Source organism: Camelina sativa, chromosome 1, assembly GCF_000633955.1.
Source record: "Camelina sativa cultivar DH55 chromosome 1, Cs, whole genome shotgun sequence".
NCBI classification, from domain to species: domain Eukaryota; kingdom Viridiplantae; phylum Streptophyta; class Magnoliopsida; order Brassicales; family Brassicaceae; genus Camelina; species Camelina sativa.
The window spans coordinates 22,302,255-22,321,641 of record NC_025685.1 but is presented as its reverse complement, the minus strand read 5'-3'; the positions used below and the strand labels follow the sequence as shown (position 1 = coordinate 22,321,641).

At 35.9% G+C, this 19,387-nt stretch overlaps 3 protein-coding genes and 2 pseudogenes across 5 annotated transcripts; 2 read left to right on the top strand and 3 right to left on the bottom strand.

Annotated features, from left to right (window-relative positions):
• Window positions 58–1,871, top strand: LOC104701470 (protein NUCLEAR FUSION DEFECTIVE 6, chloroplastic/mitochondrial-like). Of its 3 annotated transcripts, XM_010417167.2 has the most exons (4): window positions 59–369; window positions 753–874; window positions 1,467–1,522; window positions 1,704–1,871. In XM_010417167.2, exons 1-3 carry the CDS (start codon window positions 212–214, stop codon window positions 1,484–1,486), a joined length of 300 nt encoding a protein of 99 aa, XP_010415469.1. In that variant the 5' UTR covers window positions 59–211; the 3' UTR covers window positions 1,487–1,522; window positions 1,704–1,871. The 3 variants fall into 3 exon arrangements, with proteins under 3 accessions (XP_010415476.1, XP_010415469.1, XP_010415463.1); XM_010417174.2 differs by lacking the exons at window positions 1,467–1,522; window positions 1,704–1,871 and adding an exon at window positions 1,175–1,383 and having other exon boundaries at window positions 58–369; XM_010417161.2 differs by lacking the exon at window positions 1,467–1,522 and having other exon boundaries at window positions 60–369.
• LOC104701491 lies at window positions 1,999–4,269 on the bottom strand (annotated as a pseudogene).
• Window positions 13,134–13,798, bottom strand: LOC104710789. The gene is made up of 3 exons (XM_010427445.1): window positions 13,658–13,798; window positions 13,309–13,573; window positions 13,134–13,234 (listed from the first exon to the last, which is right to left on the bottom strand). Exons 1-3 carry the CDS (start codon window positions 13,796–13,798, stop codon window positions 13,134–13,136), a joined length of 507 nt encoding a protein of 168 aa, XP_010425747.1.
• On the top strand, window positions 17,208–17,656 carry LOC104701463 (annotated as a pseudogene).
• Window positions 18,283–19,382, bottom strand: LOC104710779 (S-alkyl-thiohydroximate lyase SUR1-like; the record flags this gene model as incomplete). Its single annotated transcript, XM_019236105.1, has 5 exons — window positions 18,283–18,589; window positions 18,679–18,772; window positions 18,955–19,110; window positions 19,190–19,249; window positions 19,332–19,382. Coding segments are annotated over 5 exons (537 nt in total), but the record flags the coding sequence as incomplete, so codon positions are not given.

Below are 19,387 nucleotides of genomic sequence, written 5' to 3'. Positions count from 1 at the left end.
ATACTACTAGTCTACTAAGGTAATTGTGACGTCTAAAATAAAAGAATCGGAAGCCAATCGCGTTTATATAAAAAAAGGTTCTCGTCCAAGTCCAAAACCAAACAGAACAGGTTTTTATAGGGTTTATCTCGTTTTCTCCGTAATCGTAATCGTAATCGGAATTCTCCATTCTCTTCTTCTTCTACTCATACCCGTAACTTTTTTTTGTTCCATGCCGATGGCCGCATCCGCCGTCGCCTCCGGTGCCAGATCGATGTTTCGAGCTGCTTCGTCTCGGACCGTCACTGGCCGCTTCGCCTCTCAAGCGAAATCAGCCCCGCCCTTGTTTAGAGCCACTGCCAGAAGAAGTCCACTCCTTTCTCCTCTCCGGTTAGTCTCTCTCTCTCTCTCTCTCTCTCTCTCTCTCTCTCTCTGTTTTACCCAATTTTTTCTATTTGATCCCATTATCCGATCCAAAGTTTTTATATAAATCTTGGAATGAAGAGATTCTATGTCTCTCTAATTGGAATCTTGAAAAGGGTTATTACAATTCAAACCCAAATGAAGCAAATTTTTGTCTACCTGATCTTCGGGTTTTTGTTCTTTTGTAATCTAATCACATTGGTGTTTTCAGATATCATAACACTCACTCAGTGGTGGTTACACAGATGAAAAAATTTGCATCTTTAATTGAGAAAACCAAACCCTCTTCTCTATGACTATCATCATTACTTGATACCTTTCATTTTTTTTTTTGTTTTGCTTGTTGATAGTAATCCTGTGGAACTGAGCTTCTGTGTGGAGTCATTGTTGCCATACCACTCGGCTACAGCTTCAGCTTTAATGACTTCAAAGCTTTCTGTCTCTGCCCAAACCTATGGCTGGCTCTCTGACGGTATTTCTTCCCTCACAAACCCTTTCCTTTTTTTATTCTCTTTGTTTGTTTGTTTGTTTGCAGATATATATGCTCTTCTTTGTTTCTTTCTTTGTTTGATGACTTGTTGTGACAAGTGTTTCTGTTAATAAGATTGCATGGCTAGTAGAGAAACTAGGTTAAGGTTTGCCATTTTACAAGCTTCAATCAGTTTGTTTGCTGCTATGGGCGAAAAAACTGGATCAATTGTTGTTGTCTTTCTGCTTAACATTGAAAAGAGATGGCGACTCAATTGGTCTTAGTTTTTCCAAAATGTTGTAGGCTGACACAAGAGAGTAGATGAAGACAAAGAAGCCAAGATTCTGTGTTTTGAGGCAAATAACATTTCTATAAACAAATATTATGGTTTTTGAGGCAATAATAGGCTTTAGAAAACACATCATTCATTGATGGTTCTTACACATCTTCTTCTTAAAAGCTTAAACATGTACCACCTGACCATTTTTTTAATGGAATGTGTCTTCTTTTCTTGTTGGCTATTATTGCATTTGAGTTGATTTGTAGTAGACAGTTTTAATGAAAGTATAATTACTGATTGGTCTTATACTCCCAGCTTGCAATGATGATGTGTGATGAGTTAGCCAGAAGAACACTGAAGCTACAGTTTATGTACAAAACTCTTACCTTTTTTAAAGCCTTTCTTCCCCAGAAAAAACTTAGGAACGAAAAACCCTCTTGATTTTGCCTACTTGTTTCTGACTTTCTTGGAGATTTTGTGTTTGTTTTCAGCCTTAGAGCTTGCTGTATTGATTAGACTAGTAGTAACTGATGTTTTGGTATAATTTATCAGCTTGCAAAGAGGACTTTTGATGATGTCTACGCGTACCCAATGCGAATGCGCGAGAAGCTTTAAGAGAGAGTTTAGGCAAAGAATAATTAATTGTCGTACTGCTCAAACACTAATGTTCTCTTTGTCTTCAATTTTCATATCAAAGACAAATGTCCTCCATCTTTTATATCTGAATTCTCTATGATCTCTGTTTCATCAACACACAAACTTGCCACTTTTACTAATTTAAAACTTTGAAACATCCATGAGTTCGGATAATCATGGATATCACAGTAAGGAAACGAGGGTGGGGGAGTAGCAGAATTGGCAATAAAATCAGCCCTTAGACTTTAAAGAAGGCTTTAAGTTTCTTCTTCGTGTCCCTTGTCCTTGTGTAACATTCTCGGCGAACGATGAGGATCTCTTTGTCTTCAATTTTTCATATAACAAACATGTATCCTCTATCTCTCTCTATTACATCAACTCGAGATTTAATTTTGCATTTCTGTTAAATGTAATTCGACACAAAGTACAAAACACTAGAGTGTCTTTGATCCTTCAGTTTCTGCAACCACCGCCACTAAAGCTCGCTCTTCTGATGGCTGTATCTGTTCTTCTTCCTGTGGAAGTGTCTCTTCTTCTTCTTCTTCTTCTTCCTGTGGAAGTGTTTCTTCTTCTGGCTTCTCATTCTCAACAGGCTCGACTTCGTCGGGGTTTAGCTCTAGATTCTGTCTCCTATACCGAAATATCACCAGGATGATAAAAACTGCCAAACATGAAAGACTTATAGGTTATATTTTGATATCAGCCAAAGCAAATACTCTGCCAACCATCATTGGTTAGGTAAATTACCTGCAAAAATTCGGGTTCTTATGCTTGTCAAGTTCCAAAACGCTGTCACGGCAGAGGCGGCCAAGATCTTCTTGTGAGAGCAGACTCCCCATGCTTCACCTATTCTTGTTTTCACTCTTTCAACTGCACAGATGAAACTCAAACCAAGTCAAGATTTAAAATCACTGGACCAGTTAAAGACCTGTACAAACACTTGACTGTTGAGTCTAACCCAATTGACAATATGTGCAATTCGAATTTTCACCTTTTTGGCTAATCTGATGGGTGTAACATGAATACAGCTTTGGGATGGTGAAGCTGAGGAAGAAACCTGTTTCAGTAACATACACACACATCAGCTCAGTTCCTATCCTGCTTAACATTGTTACAGATTGTGTTCCAAATGTTATACCAAATGCGGAGAGCCTCCACAGTGTTATGAGATGGCCGTACTCAGCTCCAAGTAGCAGAAATGGTGTCACCTGTGACAAAAGAGAAACAGCGGATGAAAGGGCAAGTAAACCACCAAAACTAATTTGATAGAGAGAGAGGCAGGGAGAAGTAAAAATGTCGATTGTTTTTTTACTTTGAGTGTCATTGATGGTTCTCCTCAAAAAACCTCACTAGCCTTCGAGATAAAAAAGTTGGCTGCGGGAAGCACTCGTGTAGATAAGCGCAAGACATCATCTTCACTCACATGGAACGCTCTCTTAGTGTCATCAACTTTCCTAAAGATAACAAACATTGATGGATCAAACTAACTAGTATGATTAGCTTCTGGAGAAGGGCAAACCAAACTGCAAAGAGAAGACAGAAGTAGTGTACCTCTGACAAAGAGTGTTTGACAAGAAGGACCAGCAGAGTAACACAAGTCCTAGGTTGGAAGCCACCGAGAAAACGCTTCAAAACAGAGAAAAAGGTCATGACTTGACTTGAGACTAGAGAAAACACAAATCTGACTGAGCCTAGAGGGGGTAGGGTAATACAATCACAATCACAATCACAATCATTAGTGTACCTAAAGTTGACTCCTTTGGCAAAGCAAGAAGATAGGAAAGACAGACACCCAAAACCGAACCAGAGGGTCGATTTGGCAGCATCTCTCCACATAACCAAATCACTGATAGTCTCTCCGATCCGATTCAAATCACTCTGACAAGCATCTTCAACATTATCCAAATCAGAACCTCAGAGTCAGAGATAAGCATATACCATAATAAAGAAAAAGAAACCTAAAGAGTATAAGAAGAGCAGTACTTGACGAACAAGGAGGAGCTAACAAGCTTCGCTTATCCTTCTTAGGGCGACCATTGGTCTTCCGTTTTCTAGGCTTTACGATACTTTCATCATCATCGACCATCTCTTCAACAGCCTCCGACCTTCGCCTCGATCTCCGGGGATACCTGGGAGAAACTAAAAGACCCTTTTGCCCTCCTTTCCCCTTGCCCCGTTTGCGAACCACCACCGCAGCAGCAGCAGCAGGATTCGCCGCATCCTCAGACGCCATTTCGAGTCGATCGGCTAAACGGATCGGAGAAGAGACTGGAGATGGAAGAAGAACCAAATCAAGAGAGAGATTATTTGCTTCTTCGTCTTCGACACGAGCGTTCGATCGGTGATAAGGAGGAGGAGGCGTACAAGAAGACTCCATTCTATATTCTGAGAAATTGAATTGAGAGGATCCTCCAAGAATCACTATAAAGGTAGGTAAGGGTCTCTTGTTCCAAAGATAGCCGTTGTAGGATTTTTTTTTTGTTTTTTTTTTTTTAAGGTTCCATTTGTATCTTGACACGGCGCTCCACCTGTATATAAAAAATAGTCCAAAGAAGCTCTGTAAAACATATTATATATATGATTCATATATAATTATATATCATGCCTTTTTTATTTATTCATTTTTAATTAGAAAAAATTAAAACATATATTAATTTTTCATTACTTATATAAGATATTGATAGTAACATAAAATTAATGGCATTAATTATAATTTACTTTAATTTTTTATTAAATATTAAATAATAATGCTGATAAAATTTATTTCATCTCTTCATATAGTATACAGTATATGTAAGGTTGCTTATTTATAATGGGTTATTTCTGAATTTATAGTTTATTTTAAGAAAAATAAAAATTCTCATATCAAGATTAATTTCATTTATTTATGTTAAAACACTTAAAGATAATAAAACAATTTATTTATTTTCTTTTCTTTTTAGATAATTAATTAAATAAGCATCAAACTATCTATCAATTAACAAAACAGTTTAAAATAAGATAATTTTTTTTTCAGAAATATTTTAATATCTCCATAAATAGTAAATAAGGCAACATTATGTGTCAAGTTTTGGATATGATTTACTCTATTTTAGGTTCTTTTGTAATATCTCTACATCTCATTTTAATGATATTTATAGAAAGATCTAGAAGATCCTTAATTATGATCAAAGAAGATATTATAAATATATTATAGAGATTTGTGTATATCTTATTTGATATTATAATTATGTTAATTAAGCAACTTAAATTACTTCTCATATGTCTTTTTTTTTTCTCCAACTATTATATATGAATCAATCTATCATTAGTACTCATAACATGACATGTGGCTTATTAACATGCAAAAGAATTCTCGAAAAATTAATATCATGCATCGGCACCAAGGTCCGAAGGCTCCAGCATTAGTTTAGTTCATCAATAAAATCATGCGGGTAAGCAACCACGACGAATTTGGCCATCTTGCTTATAAAGCAAGGTTGGGTACCTTATTGTATTTTTGATAGGTAACCCTAATTTTTTTTAGGCGACAAAAAGGCGATTGGCTTCGTAATCCTAATCGCCGCCGTTTACCGGCCTCACGCCAGTAGATGAGAATATCACGATGGCAAGGAATACGAAGAAAAAGAAGAAGGGTTCTTTGCGTATTGGGCCAACTCTTTCCGGTACTTCTCAGTTTGCTCGCATGTCTTCGATGATAGTCAACCACCCAAAATCCAAATCTCGCTCCCCCCCCACTCCATTGGAGATCTCCTCTTCTGTGACCGCTGCTGGTGAGGCTTCGGAACCTACGAAGATCCCCTCTCCCTCTCTTTCCCCTACAAGTATTTCGTCTTCAGATCTAGTTCTCCCCGTTGCTTCGTCTTCGGATCTGGATATGAGCATTCCTCCCCCACCTGGGGTGTCTCCTGTATCCGTTGGCTCTTCTCTCGATGCTGCTGAGGATCCTGTTTCCGGCAACGTATCTCCGGCTATCGCTGGTTCTCCTCCTGTGCTACCTAGTCAGGCGGTATCCTCTGTTCCGACTTCCTCCACACCGGAAAAGCGTTGGACTAGTTTGTTTAGTGACACCTCCCAGCTTGAGGAGTTGGGATCTCCTACTGTGCATATCACTGGTGTTCCGTTTGTTCTCATTCCAGATGAAAATCTACAAGCGGCCAGGGAGGAATTCAAAGACTTTATCTTTGCTCAATTTCATGGTAACCCTCCAGATATGGGACGGGTTATTGGCGTGGTGAACGCTCCGTGGGCTAAAAATGGTCCTCGCATATACGTACACAATCTAGGGAATGGAGCTTTCCTGCTTCGAGTTACAAATCCTCGGACCAGAGCAATCTTGCTTGGCCGCAATGTTTGGAATATTGCGGGGCACCCGATGTTTGTATCTCCATGGTCGCCGGAATTTACTCCCGAATCTCCCCCTATTACATCAACGACCATTGATGTGGAATTCAGAGGAGTCCCATATCTGTTATTTAACAGGCAATGTCTCAGTAGGCTAGCCACGACAGTTGGTAAGCCTGTAGCTTTAGCACCTGAAACATAGTGTAAGAAAAACTTTGAAGTGGCCAAGGTGCTTGTTAGAGTTGACCTCACCAAGGATCTCCCATCGAAGGTAATATCGGGTTTCTCTGATGGTCGGGAGGTGGAAGTGGATGTCTCCTCCCCATGGCTCCCTCCTCGATGTACTGAGTGTCGAGCTTATGGTCATGACACTGTTCGATGCCCCAAGATGACAGCGACCACTGTCTCGCTAATGCGGAGAAGGAACAGGTCGCGGAGCAGACCTAGACTAAATCGTCGCTCAAGGCAAGGACGATCACTTGAACGTCTATCCAAGAGTTCCTCGAATACCAATCCACCTCACCTTATGTGGAAGGTCTAAGAGAGTGGTATCTCCTCAGCGATTGTGGCGTCACAGAGCAAGGAAGCGGTTCAAGGAGGTTCTGAAGGTGTAGCTCCAGAGAAGGAATCAGGCACAGTTCTTGCACCAGTCCCTGATTTGGGAGTCAAGGGTTTGATGCCGGAAGTTCTTGAAGAGGATAGAGTGGATCAGGATATCTCTGCTGATAAGGAACGTAGGTCAGACCCTGGGGATGAGGGGATAGTGACTGTGGAGAAAAACATCTCTGCCAGGTCTGTTGATCTGTCTCCTGATCGTTTGACAGAAGCAGAAACAGAAGCACCCTTTATCCTGGTTAAATGCAGGAAGAGTGGCCGCAAGGTCACAACAACATCACATTAATAAGTACCGATGTTTTTTGTGTGGAATATAAGAGGTCTGAATAGTACCAGACGTCAGGACTTTACAAAGGATTGTATTTTAATCCATAGGCCACTTTTTGGAGCGTTTTTGGAAACGCATATCTTATCGGCTAATGCGGGAAGGGTTGTTAGTGCAGTCCCTCAGGGGTGGATTTTTTTTGGTAACTTCGACCACCACAGTACAGCTAGAATCGTGGTTTGTTGGGACCCCTCGGTATCTATGGTTGTGTATCAAGTCTCTTCACAACTTATCACTTGCGGCTTCTATATTCAGTCGATTAGTCTAAATATTACAGTATCTTTTACATATGGATTTAACCTGTTAGAAGCGCGTCTACCTCTTTGGGATGAACTTTCTTGGCTTAATGCCAATACTCCAGTCAGTCGTGTTCCTTGGGCAGTGGTGGGGGACTTCAATAATCCTGCGAACCTCTCAGCACTCTCACCATCTTACTCAGGACGTGGACTCATCAGGTATGGAGGACTTTAACCTTGCCATTCAGGAAGCTGAGCTCTTTGAGGTGCAGGCCAAAGGAGTACCCTTCACTTGGTGGAACCATCAGGAAGACAACCCCACCTCGAAGAAGATCGACCATGCTTTCATCAATCAGGCGTGGGCGGATACTTACCCGGAATCCTATGCGGAGTTCCTGGAGCCGCTACAATCTGATTATGCTGCCTGTTTATTCCATATTCCCGCTATGAGGAGGTCTGTTCGTAAGCCTTTCAAGTTCTTTCAGCATGTCATTGAGCACTCGCAGTTTAAGGACTCAGTCTCTCAAGCTTGGGATCCACTTCAAATCCAGGGCACCTGTCAGTACAAGCTTGTTAGGGCTGTGCGCAAGTTAAAGATGGTTCTTAGGCTCCTGAACAAACGACACTACAGTGATATCAGTCTGAGAGTCAAAAATCAAGCGGATAAGGTTGCAAATCTCCAAAGACTGTTGCTATCAAACCCGGATGTTTAAGCTGCTAGGGAGGAGCATGAAGCTCGAGCTCTTTGGCAAACCCTGATCTCTGCTGAGGAGAAGTTCTATCGCCAAAAATCCAGAATTTTGTGGCTACATCTGGGGGACAGAAACACCGCATTCTTCCATAAATCTGTTTCCCAACGGGCAGCGAGAAACCACATACACTTCTTGTGTGATCAGGATGGAACAAGGATCACTAATATTTCTACCATCAAAGCTTATGCAGCAAATTATTTCAAGGGTATTTTGGGGAACACTGAGCTTCCAGTCTCGCCAGTCTCAGTGGATGAGCTTATAGGGATATTGCCTTTTAGATGCTCGGATACTCAGGTTCAGGACCTGCAGAAGTTCGTCTCCCCCGAAGAAATCAAGGCAGTGGTGTTCGCAATGCCTTTAAACAAGAGCCCAGGCCCAGATGGATTTCCGGTGGAGTTTTTTCGAGCTTCATGGGACATTGTAGGAACCTAGGTAATCTCTGCAGTCCAATAATTCTTTTGTAATGGTAGGTTGCTCAAAGATCTCAACTGCACCATCATCGCTCTTATCCCTAAAATACCTGAGGCTAGCAAGCTGAGTGATTTCAGACCCATTAGTTGCTGCAATTTGATCTACAAGGTCATCTCTAAAGTTATTGCCAACAGAATGAAGCCTATTCTTCTCGAATGCATCAGTCCAAACCAAGCGGCGTTCTTGAAAGGTCGAAGCCTAGGAGAAAATGTGCTCCTGGCATCGGAGCTTGTAAGAGACTACCAAAAGACAAGTTGTCCAAAGAGTTGTATGGTGAAGGTTGACATCCGAAAAGCCTTTGACACAGTTTGTTGGGATTTTGTTCTAAAGGTTCTTGAAGCTCAGGATTTTCCTCCGCTGTTCTGTTCCTGGATTCGAGAATGTATCTCCTCGCCAAGGTTTTCTATCGCCATTAATGGAGAATTGGCAAGCTTCTTTTCAGCGGCAAAGGGCTTACGTCAAGGGGACTCCATCTCTCCTTACCTCTTCATAATGGTCATGGAAGTCTTATCGAGGTTACTTGAAGCTGCAGTTTCCTCTGGTACTTTCAGGTTGCACCCTCGCTGCTCTTCTCCCCTGGTAACTCCCCTTCTGTTTGCTGATGACCTCTTGGTATTCACGGACGGTGCTCGACACTCTTTGACGGGGATTGCTGGCGTTATGCGCCACTTCAGGGCGCTCAGTGGACTAGATATGAATCCTGCTAAGTCAGAAATCTTCTTTGGGGGCTACTCTGAGCTTCAAGTTGATGTTTTAAGTGCATTATCAGGAATTAAAGTGGGGTTGTTTCCAACTCGCTATCTAGGACTTCCACTCAACCCCGCGAGGATCTCCTTTGCAACTTTGCAGCCTTTCTTGGAAAGGATAACATCGAAGCTGCATGCGTGGACCGTTATAAGCTTATCCTTCTCTGGTAAGATCAGACTCATTTCTTCGGTGATTTACGGTATGGTCAACTTCTGGAGCTCCGTCTTCACCTTACCCAAAAAGTTCTACGAGAAGGTTGATTCTCTTTGTGCTGGTTTTCTCTGGAAAAATAAGACTGAGTCTGCTCGGGGTGCGAGAGTGGCGTGGGCTGATGTTTGTAAACCAAAGGCGGAAGGAGGATTAGGCATCAGGCGATTGCAGGACTTCCAGGTAGTGTTTCAGTTGAAATTGCTGTGGAACTTCTTTGCAAAGGCGGGTTCACTGTGGGTTGCTTGGCTGAAAGGCAACGTATTCCCCCGGAAAAGTTTCTGGCTTATGGAAGACTCTCAAAGACTCCCTCGAGCGGTAAGAGACATGTTAAAACACAAACACTTTCTCAAGGATTTCATGCGGTGTGATATTGGAAATGGGCGCACGGCTTCCTTCTGGCATGATACTTGGTGTGAACATGGCCCGTTAATCGAGTTCATTGGGAGGAATGGACCCCGCCAGTTCAGAGTTCAGCTGAGTGCAAGAGTAGTTGATGCAATGCAGAATGGAGATTGGAAGCTATCTGCTGCCAGATCAGTTTCCCAACAAGACTTCATGACCACTCTTACGACCATCTCTCCTCCAAATGATGACAGCGGGGATGATGTTTATCTCTGGAAACGGTCGACAGACACATATGCAACCACCTTCTCTTCTAAGGCAACTTGGGAGCAACTTCGAACTCCTACTGCTCAAGTGCCTTGGTGTAAGACGGTTTGGTTTAAAGCAGCGGTTCAGAGGTATTCGTTTATCACATGGCTGGCTTTTCAACGCAGGTTACCTACTAGAGACAGACTACTAGCGTGGGGGATGAATATACCTCCAGGCTGTGTCCTCTGTTCGTCTGGGATAGAAAGTCATGAACATCTTTTTTTCTCATATACGTATTCTAAGGAGATTTGGGGGGCTTTTGCTTCTCGGATTTCGCCCTCCCCTCCTTCAGATTTATCTGCATTCTCCACCTGGATTTCTCAACATCGGCAACCTCCTCAAGCCAAGGTGTCTATCCTCCTCAAGCTTGTCCTGCAAGTCACTAGCTACCTTTTGTGGCAAGAACGAAATGCCAGAGTCTTCACTAACGTCTCCACCCCTTCCGCAAAGCTACAAGCCAAGGTGGATCGTACAATTCGAAATTGCCTTATTTCGCTGCCAGGATCGACTGCCTCCCCAAATTCGCTTCTAGCTCTTTATTTTCATTGTATTAGCTTTCCTTTCTAGTTTCTTTATTTTTTTCTTTTGTACAGAAAAAAAACAGAAAATTTGGTATAAAATTTAACCTTTTACAAANAAAAAAAAAAAAAAAAAAAAAAAAACTTGGAAGAGGTTTTCACTGACCGGTCAGTACCAAAACATGTTTGATTTCTTAATCAAAATGTCGATTGTAATTAGTGATCAAAAACGTTTTTACTTTAGATTTTCTTAATTGAAAAGTGTATCTCACTAATTACATTTACCTAAACATCTAACCAGGTACATTTTTCATTGTTTGCAAGAATTATTTCCAATAACAAAGGAAGTTCTATATTTAGACACTGTAAATATTATTATGGTAAAAAGAATTTGAATTTAACATGTTTTTTTTTGGTAGAATGAATTTAACATGTTACTAGTTATATATATATTTTAAAAAAATTATAGCAATGAATCATGAAATAATGTAACATCATAAAACAAATCATGGTTTTTATAGAATGAAATATACTCAAAAAAAAATTAGTTAAGAAAGAAGAATGTATCGGTCACCTAACAAAGGAAGTTCTATATTTAAATATTAAATATTATTCTGGTAAAAAATAATTTGAATTAACATGTTACTAGTTATATATATATTTTTTAAATATAGCAATGAATCATGAAATAACGTAACATATCATAAAACAAATCATGGTTATCTTAGAATGAAATCTACTCAAAAACTTTTTTAAAAAGATGAATGTATCGATCACCTATTTAAATAGAGGTTGGTTTTATGAAATTAACTAGGTTTTAACCCGTGGTATACCGCGGGATAGTTTTGATATTATTTAATATATATTAACTAAATTATGGTAAAGTTATTTGTATGTAGATCACATAAATTTTTAAATAAGTTTTTTAAGTTGTAAGTATTAAATTTGTTTAAAATGTTTATTTTGGAAATGTGTAGTAATATTTTTTTTAATAATATCAAGTTATAGTTGTTTTTATGTAGTTTTAAAATAAAATGTAAAGATGAAGTAAAAGTGGCTTTCTAATATATATGACACATTAGTAGTGTGAATAGTAAAATTTTATATTTTGAATATTTTTAAATATAGTAATAAACATTGGATTATTTATTTATTTAGTAATGAAGTTGTTGTGTGTACACGGTGTTTTGACGCGCTTTAGACGGTGTTACAACCCTGAAGTAGATATTTGGTTGTTTTTTTTAAGGAACCTTAAACTGAAATCTATTTGTTAATGATTATATTCCTTTTTCTTTGAAAATAAATTATCTGGCAAATAGAAAAGTTTTTGGTTTTATATTTTTAATATGATTGTAACTAAATATAATACACCTGGTTTTTTTATAATATTTTTTTATTTTTTTATATATATCTATAATCTGAAATAAATTAAAATTTCATTTACTTTGTATTATTATGAGCATAAAGATAATGTATTGTGTACTATTAGTATAGATGAAACATAAACAATGAATTAATGGGCCATAATTTTATAAGTGTTGATGAGTAGAATAGATGGGTTTTTATTGTGAATCTGAAATTGACCCATTAACACTTTTATCCTCTGATTTTGTTATCGGGGGAAAGAAAACAAAAAATCAAGAATAGTCGAAACGATTTTACCGAGAGAGTTTTCTTGATCAAAAAAAAATTGAATCAACATCATTGATCGGACTAATCCGATAATCTCTGAGGCAATGATCTTTTCAGTTCGGAATCCCAGTAAAAGCTCCATCAGCATATTTATCCGAAAATCTGTCTTTTTTTAATTCTCCGATTACACAAAATTGATCGGAATTATCCGATAATTTGTCTTGTTGTAATTCTCAGATTTCAACATCAATGGATAAGTAAGGTAATAGATTGATCTTTTAATTCAATTTTCTCCTTCTTCATCATATATTCGATGTAGATTCCTCAATTACTAAATCTATTGTAAGGATGGATTCCTCATTAACTTATTCTATTATTCTTCGTCATAGATTAGGTGTGGATTCCAAACGTTTTCGATCGAATATGGGTCTTCTTTACCATTTTTGTTTCTGCTTGTTTTGTTACAAATAATTTATTTGGCCAGTAATTTTTAGTATTTTTGGCTGAGATGGATTTAGATGGATTTAGTATTTCGAACATCTGCAAATTTGGGATACATATATGATTTTATTATGGTAATACTTGAAATATTATCAGTTGCTTATTGAGAATGAAATCATGTTACCTTTGTATGTCTTGATTTTTGCAAATCGTATCAAACAGATCACCATCTCACCATCTGCATTTGAACAGGCGTAAAAAAACTGCTCTGCAAAGGACCCCCAAAGAGTACAGGAAATTTTGTCATCCCTATTACGATATTAAAAGGTATGTGATGTTAGTAATATATATTCGGATTAATAATACACACATTTTGTTTGAAAAATAAGTTGGAAGTTTGTAGTTTACAGCTCATCTCTTAGTTGGAAAGAGATCTTCTTGGTCGGCTTACTATTGACATCAATGGTCTCCATTTCACCCACATTGACAACTTGTCCAACAATGTCTACAATTTCAAAAATAGAATCATATTCCAGTTTTAATAATAAGACTAACCATGAGAATGAATGTATATATTACCGATTAAAATGTTTGCATTTAGACCAGTAGTCTTCACGTCTTTGAAAGTAGTCAGAGACAGGTAGTGGTCATCAGACAGTGGATCAATCCTTGTGACAATGGTTTGAGCCAGGAAATTCATTTTGTAACGGTGGCTTGTTGGTCTAAATTGGCCTACTGCATAAACCAATCCAAAGTGTTGAATGTCTTTCCATTCACCAGGCACCATATACTTTTCGAAACGATTCATACAATCCTTCTTAACAGAAGCATGTATCTTTGTTCCCTGAAATAATGTGTATTTATGAGTTGACATTCTCCAATTTGAATTTAGACAGGTAGATGAAGAAAATGTTGCAGTTTAACTTACATGTACATCTGCGAAGACCATGTCAAAGGTGTCTCCAAAAGCGGTGGTGTAAGTTTTCCAAGAGTGAAGGACTCGGACTTGCACTCTCCAGGATGTCTTGTAGGGCTTGACATCATTGAGGTAAGCAATTGCTTGAGCCATTTTGCAATACTAAAAAGACTTTGAGTTTTGCTATTTGAGTTTTCGATGTTGATTGATGTGATGAGATTAGAATGGTTATAGAATAGATCTATTTATAGTGAGGTTGGTAACGTAGGGTTTTCTAGTGATTGAGTTGTGATAATCTTGAATGGAAAGTAAGAAATCTTTTTATTCAATTTAGTTTTTGATTTTTTAGGTCCAAATTAGGTATGTTCGATCTTGATTTGCGTTTGTTAAGAAATTATGCTATTATGGAATTAGTTAACTGAGACCCTGATTATAAGTTGATTGGAGATATAATAAATTTCAATGATTTGCGTAAATTGATATGAACAGATAACGAAGAAGTTGGGCTCTCTCTTCTCGATTAATAGAATATTATTGCTTGATGTGATGAGATTATCTTCTTATAATTAAACCCGCGGGACAAATTTATTTACAAATAGGAGTACTCAAGTTGATGAATTTATTCATCTACTACAGGCCCAACATGGGTAACAAAACAAGAAAACAATAGTGAGGCCCAACATAATATCAAGATCCAATCAGTTGGATAGTCAGTCGGGTTATAAGGTGGGCAATCGGATAAACACGCGAACCCTATTCTCAAAATTGAATCTGTGATTTTTTTAGTTAATTTTGTCCTTCTCAATTTTAATTAAGTGTCTCCTTTAATAATAATTGAATTGCAATTTGAGTAAATAAATTAGGGATTTTGGACATTCTCCTATTTGTATTTCTCTTTTAATTATAAGAAAATATAAAAGATCTTAAAACAAAAGAAGGAGAAAAACATAAAACAGAGTTTGCTTTTAGAAGATTTTTTTTAAAAATGACAAAATGGAGTGCGATCGTATTGATAATGATGATAGTTGCGTTCAGAATATAAGCACAAGAGGAAAGTGGTTGGACTCGTTGTTACCGCCTATGTTCTCGTCCTTGTCAAAATGATGATGGCAATTGCTTCGAAAACTGTAAAATCAAATGCGGTGGCCCTACCCCTTCCTCAACTACTCGTTTACCGTATGTATAATTTATAATGTCGTTAATTTCAAATAGACATTGTGTGTTTTCATAAATCATTCCTAATCACAAATTTGCTTGAATAGTAGATCACATGAGATGGCATCAATGGAAGTTCGCGTAAGGAGAGAATGATAAGAAGAAATTTGTGGCGGATTTGTGATCATGTCTACTGGTTTTAACTTCACGTGATGTGTTAAGGGTTCCATTAATACGAGAAATATGTCAAGAAAACCTTGAGTTTTTAAATATATCAAAATTTGTAACTTTTCATTTTCTATAAACAAAGACTAGTCTACTATCGTTTTATTTGGACTTGCAAAAAAAAAAACCCATCTTTAGATTAAAAAAAAAAGTTAGTCTCCTTTAAACTTTTGTTTTAGCTTTAAATATCCTTTTATCTAAATTGATCCAAACAATAACCCTTTCAATATCCTTTTAGATTTTTTTTTGTTTTCTTAAAAATGAAAATTTTATAATTTTATTTAAACAACAAATGTAATACATTAAATAGTTTATTTTCATAAATATATATTATTTTTATTTATGATTACAAAATATATTAGTTAGATAAGATCTTTTTAAAGATATTTCTTGCATATCTTGTGTTTTAGAGAGTATTTACAAATAAATTAATTTTATTAATTTTATATATCCATTAAAATAAATATGAATTGATTTTTATTAATTCATATATCTTATATATTAATTAACTTTATATTATTAATGCTATAATGAATACTTTACTATTTTAAAATACCTTTTAAAATAATTTAATTTTTATTTTTAAATTGTAATTAGTTAATTGTTTTCAAAATTAAAATGGATTTATTTATTTGTTCCTAAAACTGTGAAAAATATGCATAAATATTAATTGAAATTTTTTCTTGTTTTTCCTAATTTATTTATAAAGAATCAGAAATTTAGATTTGATTTATTATGCATTTAAATGTTTTCTTTATTTAATTAGGATATATATGTTTTCCATAATTAAATATTTTAATCAACTAAGATTTAGGCAATATTATCTCATAAGATTTTTATAGATTTGCAGTTAATGAAATCTTGACAATCAAGAAATTTTGTAAGATTCAAAAATCAAAATATATGGTTTAATTAAAACCATTGAAAAAAACAGTGGTCAAGATTTAATTTCATTTTGATAATCAACCGTAAATATTTGAAGAGAAAATCAGGTCCGCACTTAGTTACCTATGTAAACAATGTTCCTTCGTTTTGGCTTGTTTAAGCCATTCTTGTAAGTTGTTGTCAAAAAAAAAAAAAAAAAGAGAAAATCAGGTCAACTTCTCGGGTATTCAATGACCCGCATATCCGACTTCATTTGAATAGATTTGTAGTTAATGAAATCTTGACAATCAAGAAATTTTGTAAGATTCAAAAATCAAAATATATGGTTCAATTAAAACCATTGAAAAAATCAGTGGTCAAAATTTAATTTCATTTTGATAATCAACCGTAAATATTTGAAGAGAAAATCAGGTCCGCACTTAGTTACCTATGTAAACAATGTTGCTTCGTTTTGGCTTGTTTAAGCCATTCTTGTAAGTTGTTTAAGCCATATTTGAAGAGAAAATCAGGTCAACTTCTCGGGTATTAAATGACCCGCATATCCGACTTCATTTGAAAGGTTAGAGAATTTTATTTCAATGATATAATAATGTCTGAATAATTAATGAATACTAATCTTTTTATTTAAAAACTACCAAAAACAAAGTCATTGTCCAAAAGTTGGTACATGAGTACTTATGCTTTCATAGTATAGATTATAATAAATAAATTAAACTAACAAATTTCTAAGTTAAATACTATTACATTATATTAAAATGTTCTCTATATAAAAACATACAAATGATTAAATATAAAAAATGAAGTGATAATTGTAATTAATTAATAAATCTATTTTTATTTTATTTTGTTAAAGGCTAAACATAAAAATGATTAAATGTAAAAAATGAAGTGATAATTGTAATTAATTACTAAATCTATTTTTATTTTCTTTTGTTAAAGTCTAAACATAAAAATGATTAAATATAAAAATGAATAATTTTAATTAATTACTAAATCTATTTTTATTGTCTTTTGTTAAAGGCTAAACATAAAAATGATTAAATATAAAAAATGAAGTAGTAATTGTAATTACTTACTAAATCTATTTTTATTTCTTTTGTTAAAGGCTAAATTTTCTATATAAAGTAATAGAAAAAGGAAAAGAAAAGTGCAAAGGGTTAAACAAAGTGTTTTCATTTCACATCATTTTTATTAAATATGAAGGAAATTAATAGATTAAATCAATTAAAGCTAGAGCAAAAGAAAATCTACTCAAATTTTTTTGAACATGTATTATTAATAGAGGTTATATATTCTTGAAACATAATACAAGAGTCATAAGATTATACATAAAAAAAAAAAAACAAATTTTTGCTTTTCTAGGATTCTAAGACGGTCAAAGATGGCAAAATGGAATGCCATAGTAGTGATAATGATGGTAGTGATTATTGTGATGGCAGTAGAAGCAAAATGGAGTGTAGAAGAATTTAAACGCTGTTTTCGCAATTGTCAAAGTCGTGTCATGAACATGACGGTAATTGTTACGAACGTTGCAAAATCAAATGCGGTGGCCCAAACCCTCCTGGCCCTCCCCATGGCTCCTCACGGTACTACAAGTTTATAACTTAACGTGTACTTGTACTTACGTATTGTTCTAATTATATGACATTGTCTATCTGTATATGCATGGATAATAGAATCTCACATGGGATTGCAGCTGTGGAACTTCGTGGAAGGGAAGAATGATACAAATTAATTTTCGTAGTAGATTTGTTGTTGATCATGTCTACCATCTATTTAAGTTTTATGTTTATGTTATAAATTGAATAAAAAAAAAACAATATTGATAAAACGAAGACAGAGAAAACTTATCTGTTTTTACAGGCTATCTAAGTCTCAAAGATTAATAACTTTTGTTAAAAGAAAACAAACCTAGAAACTTACATACAAAAATAATAAAGGAATAATTTAATTATATTAGAATCATACAAAACTAGTTTCACTAATGAAATAATTGGTTTTAATAACTTTTAGAATGGTTTTATTGGACATTATGGGTTCACAAGCTTTTAGTCTACCTCTTATGTAACTTGTTACACGTTTTATTTATAAGAAATGTTACAAAACTTTAAAATATGAATGTATGAGATGTACAAAAATATGTGATATATTGTCTATATATGCATATACTCGTTTATTTTATAGCTTGTAAAATAGATGAGTTTGGATCTAATTCAAGATGACGCAAAACTCAGTTTGTCAATAATTTTCCGATTCTTAATTATATTTTTTCAATAGAAATTGTAGTTTGACAAATTGATCATTAGCAGCATTCAAAAAGTTCTAAAAAAAAAGCCTTATGAGAATGAGTTTGTGTCCAAATTAATACCAAATTTAACATCTGAACTTGCTTATCTGCACAAACGAGTAGCATAAATGTTGATATCAAGAAAATAGCATAAGAATATTGTTTTGGGACATAGACCACACACACCCTCTTATGTTTTATTTCATTGAATATGTCTTATATTTCGACATTATTATCACTCAGTTTCAAAGCTTGAAGTGAGTCAGTGTCTGTCTCTGTCTTCTTGGTATGACGTGTACAGAAACCCTTTAGTCTCTCAAGTGCATCCTCAAGCATATGAGCTTCGACTCCTATGGTTATCCTCATCCAGTTCTTCAAACCCAGAGCCTCTCCTACAAAACGTTCCCCCCCCACAAACCCAATTTCAGCATCAAAACAACTCAAATCAAGATTCATCCTGCTTGATTTCCATTTACTTTACCTGGAAGAAACAAGAGATTCTCCTCTCTGGCCAGCTTCATGCAGAAATCAGTGTCGTCCTTGATGTTATCCATCAATGACAGCTCCAGCTTTGTCTGCAGTAAGTGAAAACGGTTAAAACGGAATATTTAATTTGAATAAAGAACTTGGAGTTTTATGTATGATAATGGTTACTATTCATCAGATTGAAAGACTAGTAACGGTCTGAAATGGATCAAGAATCACTAGTCTAATCTTAACTACGTTAATGGAAGTACATAGGTTACAGAAGTTTTACCAATAAGTAAGTGCAAGACTCAGGTTTCTTGGGACAGGAGACACATGGGATGTCCTTGAGCCTATCACACACCAAATCAACATTATGTTTGAGTATCTTGTTCTTCTTTGCAAAGAAGCTTTTATCCGCTTTCTCCAGGATCGCAGGAAGTGCGGCCTATATATCAAAGGAACAGACAGACAACCCAAAGTCCAAAGACGAGTTATGTAAAAGATTTCTGAAAACACACACAAACCTGAATTATAGTGGAAGGGTCAGGAGTTATGTCAAGACTCTGTTTGATGGATTGAGCCACCTATCCAGAAACACAAAAGTTAGATTGCTTGTCACACAAGAGCAAGGGATGATCTTAAAAAGGTAAGCAGCAGTAAACAGACCTTGGTGGCTTCGAAAACGCCCTCCGGGTCATTCAACGCGATCCAGCCAATTTTCC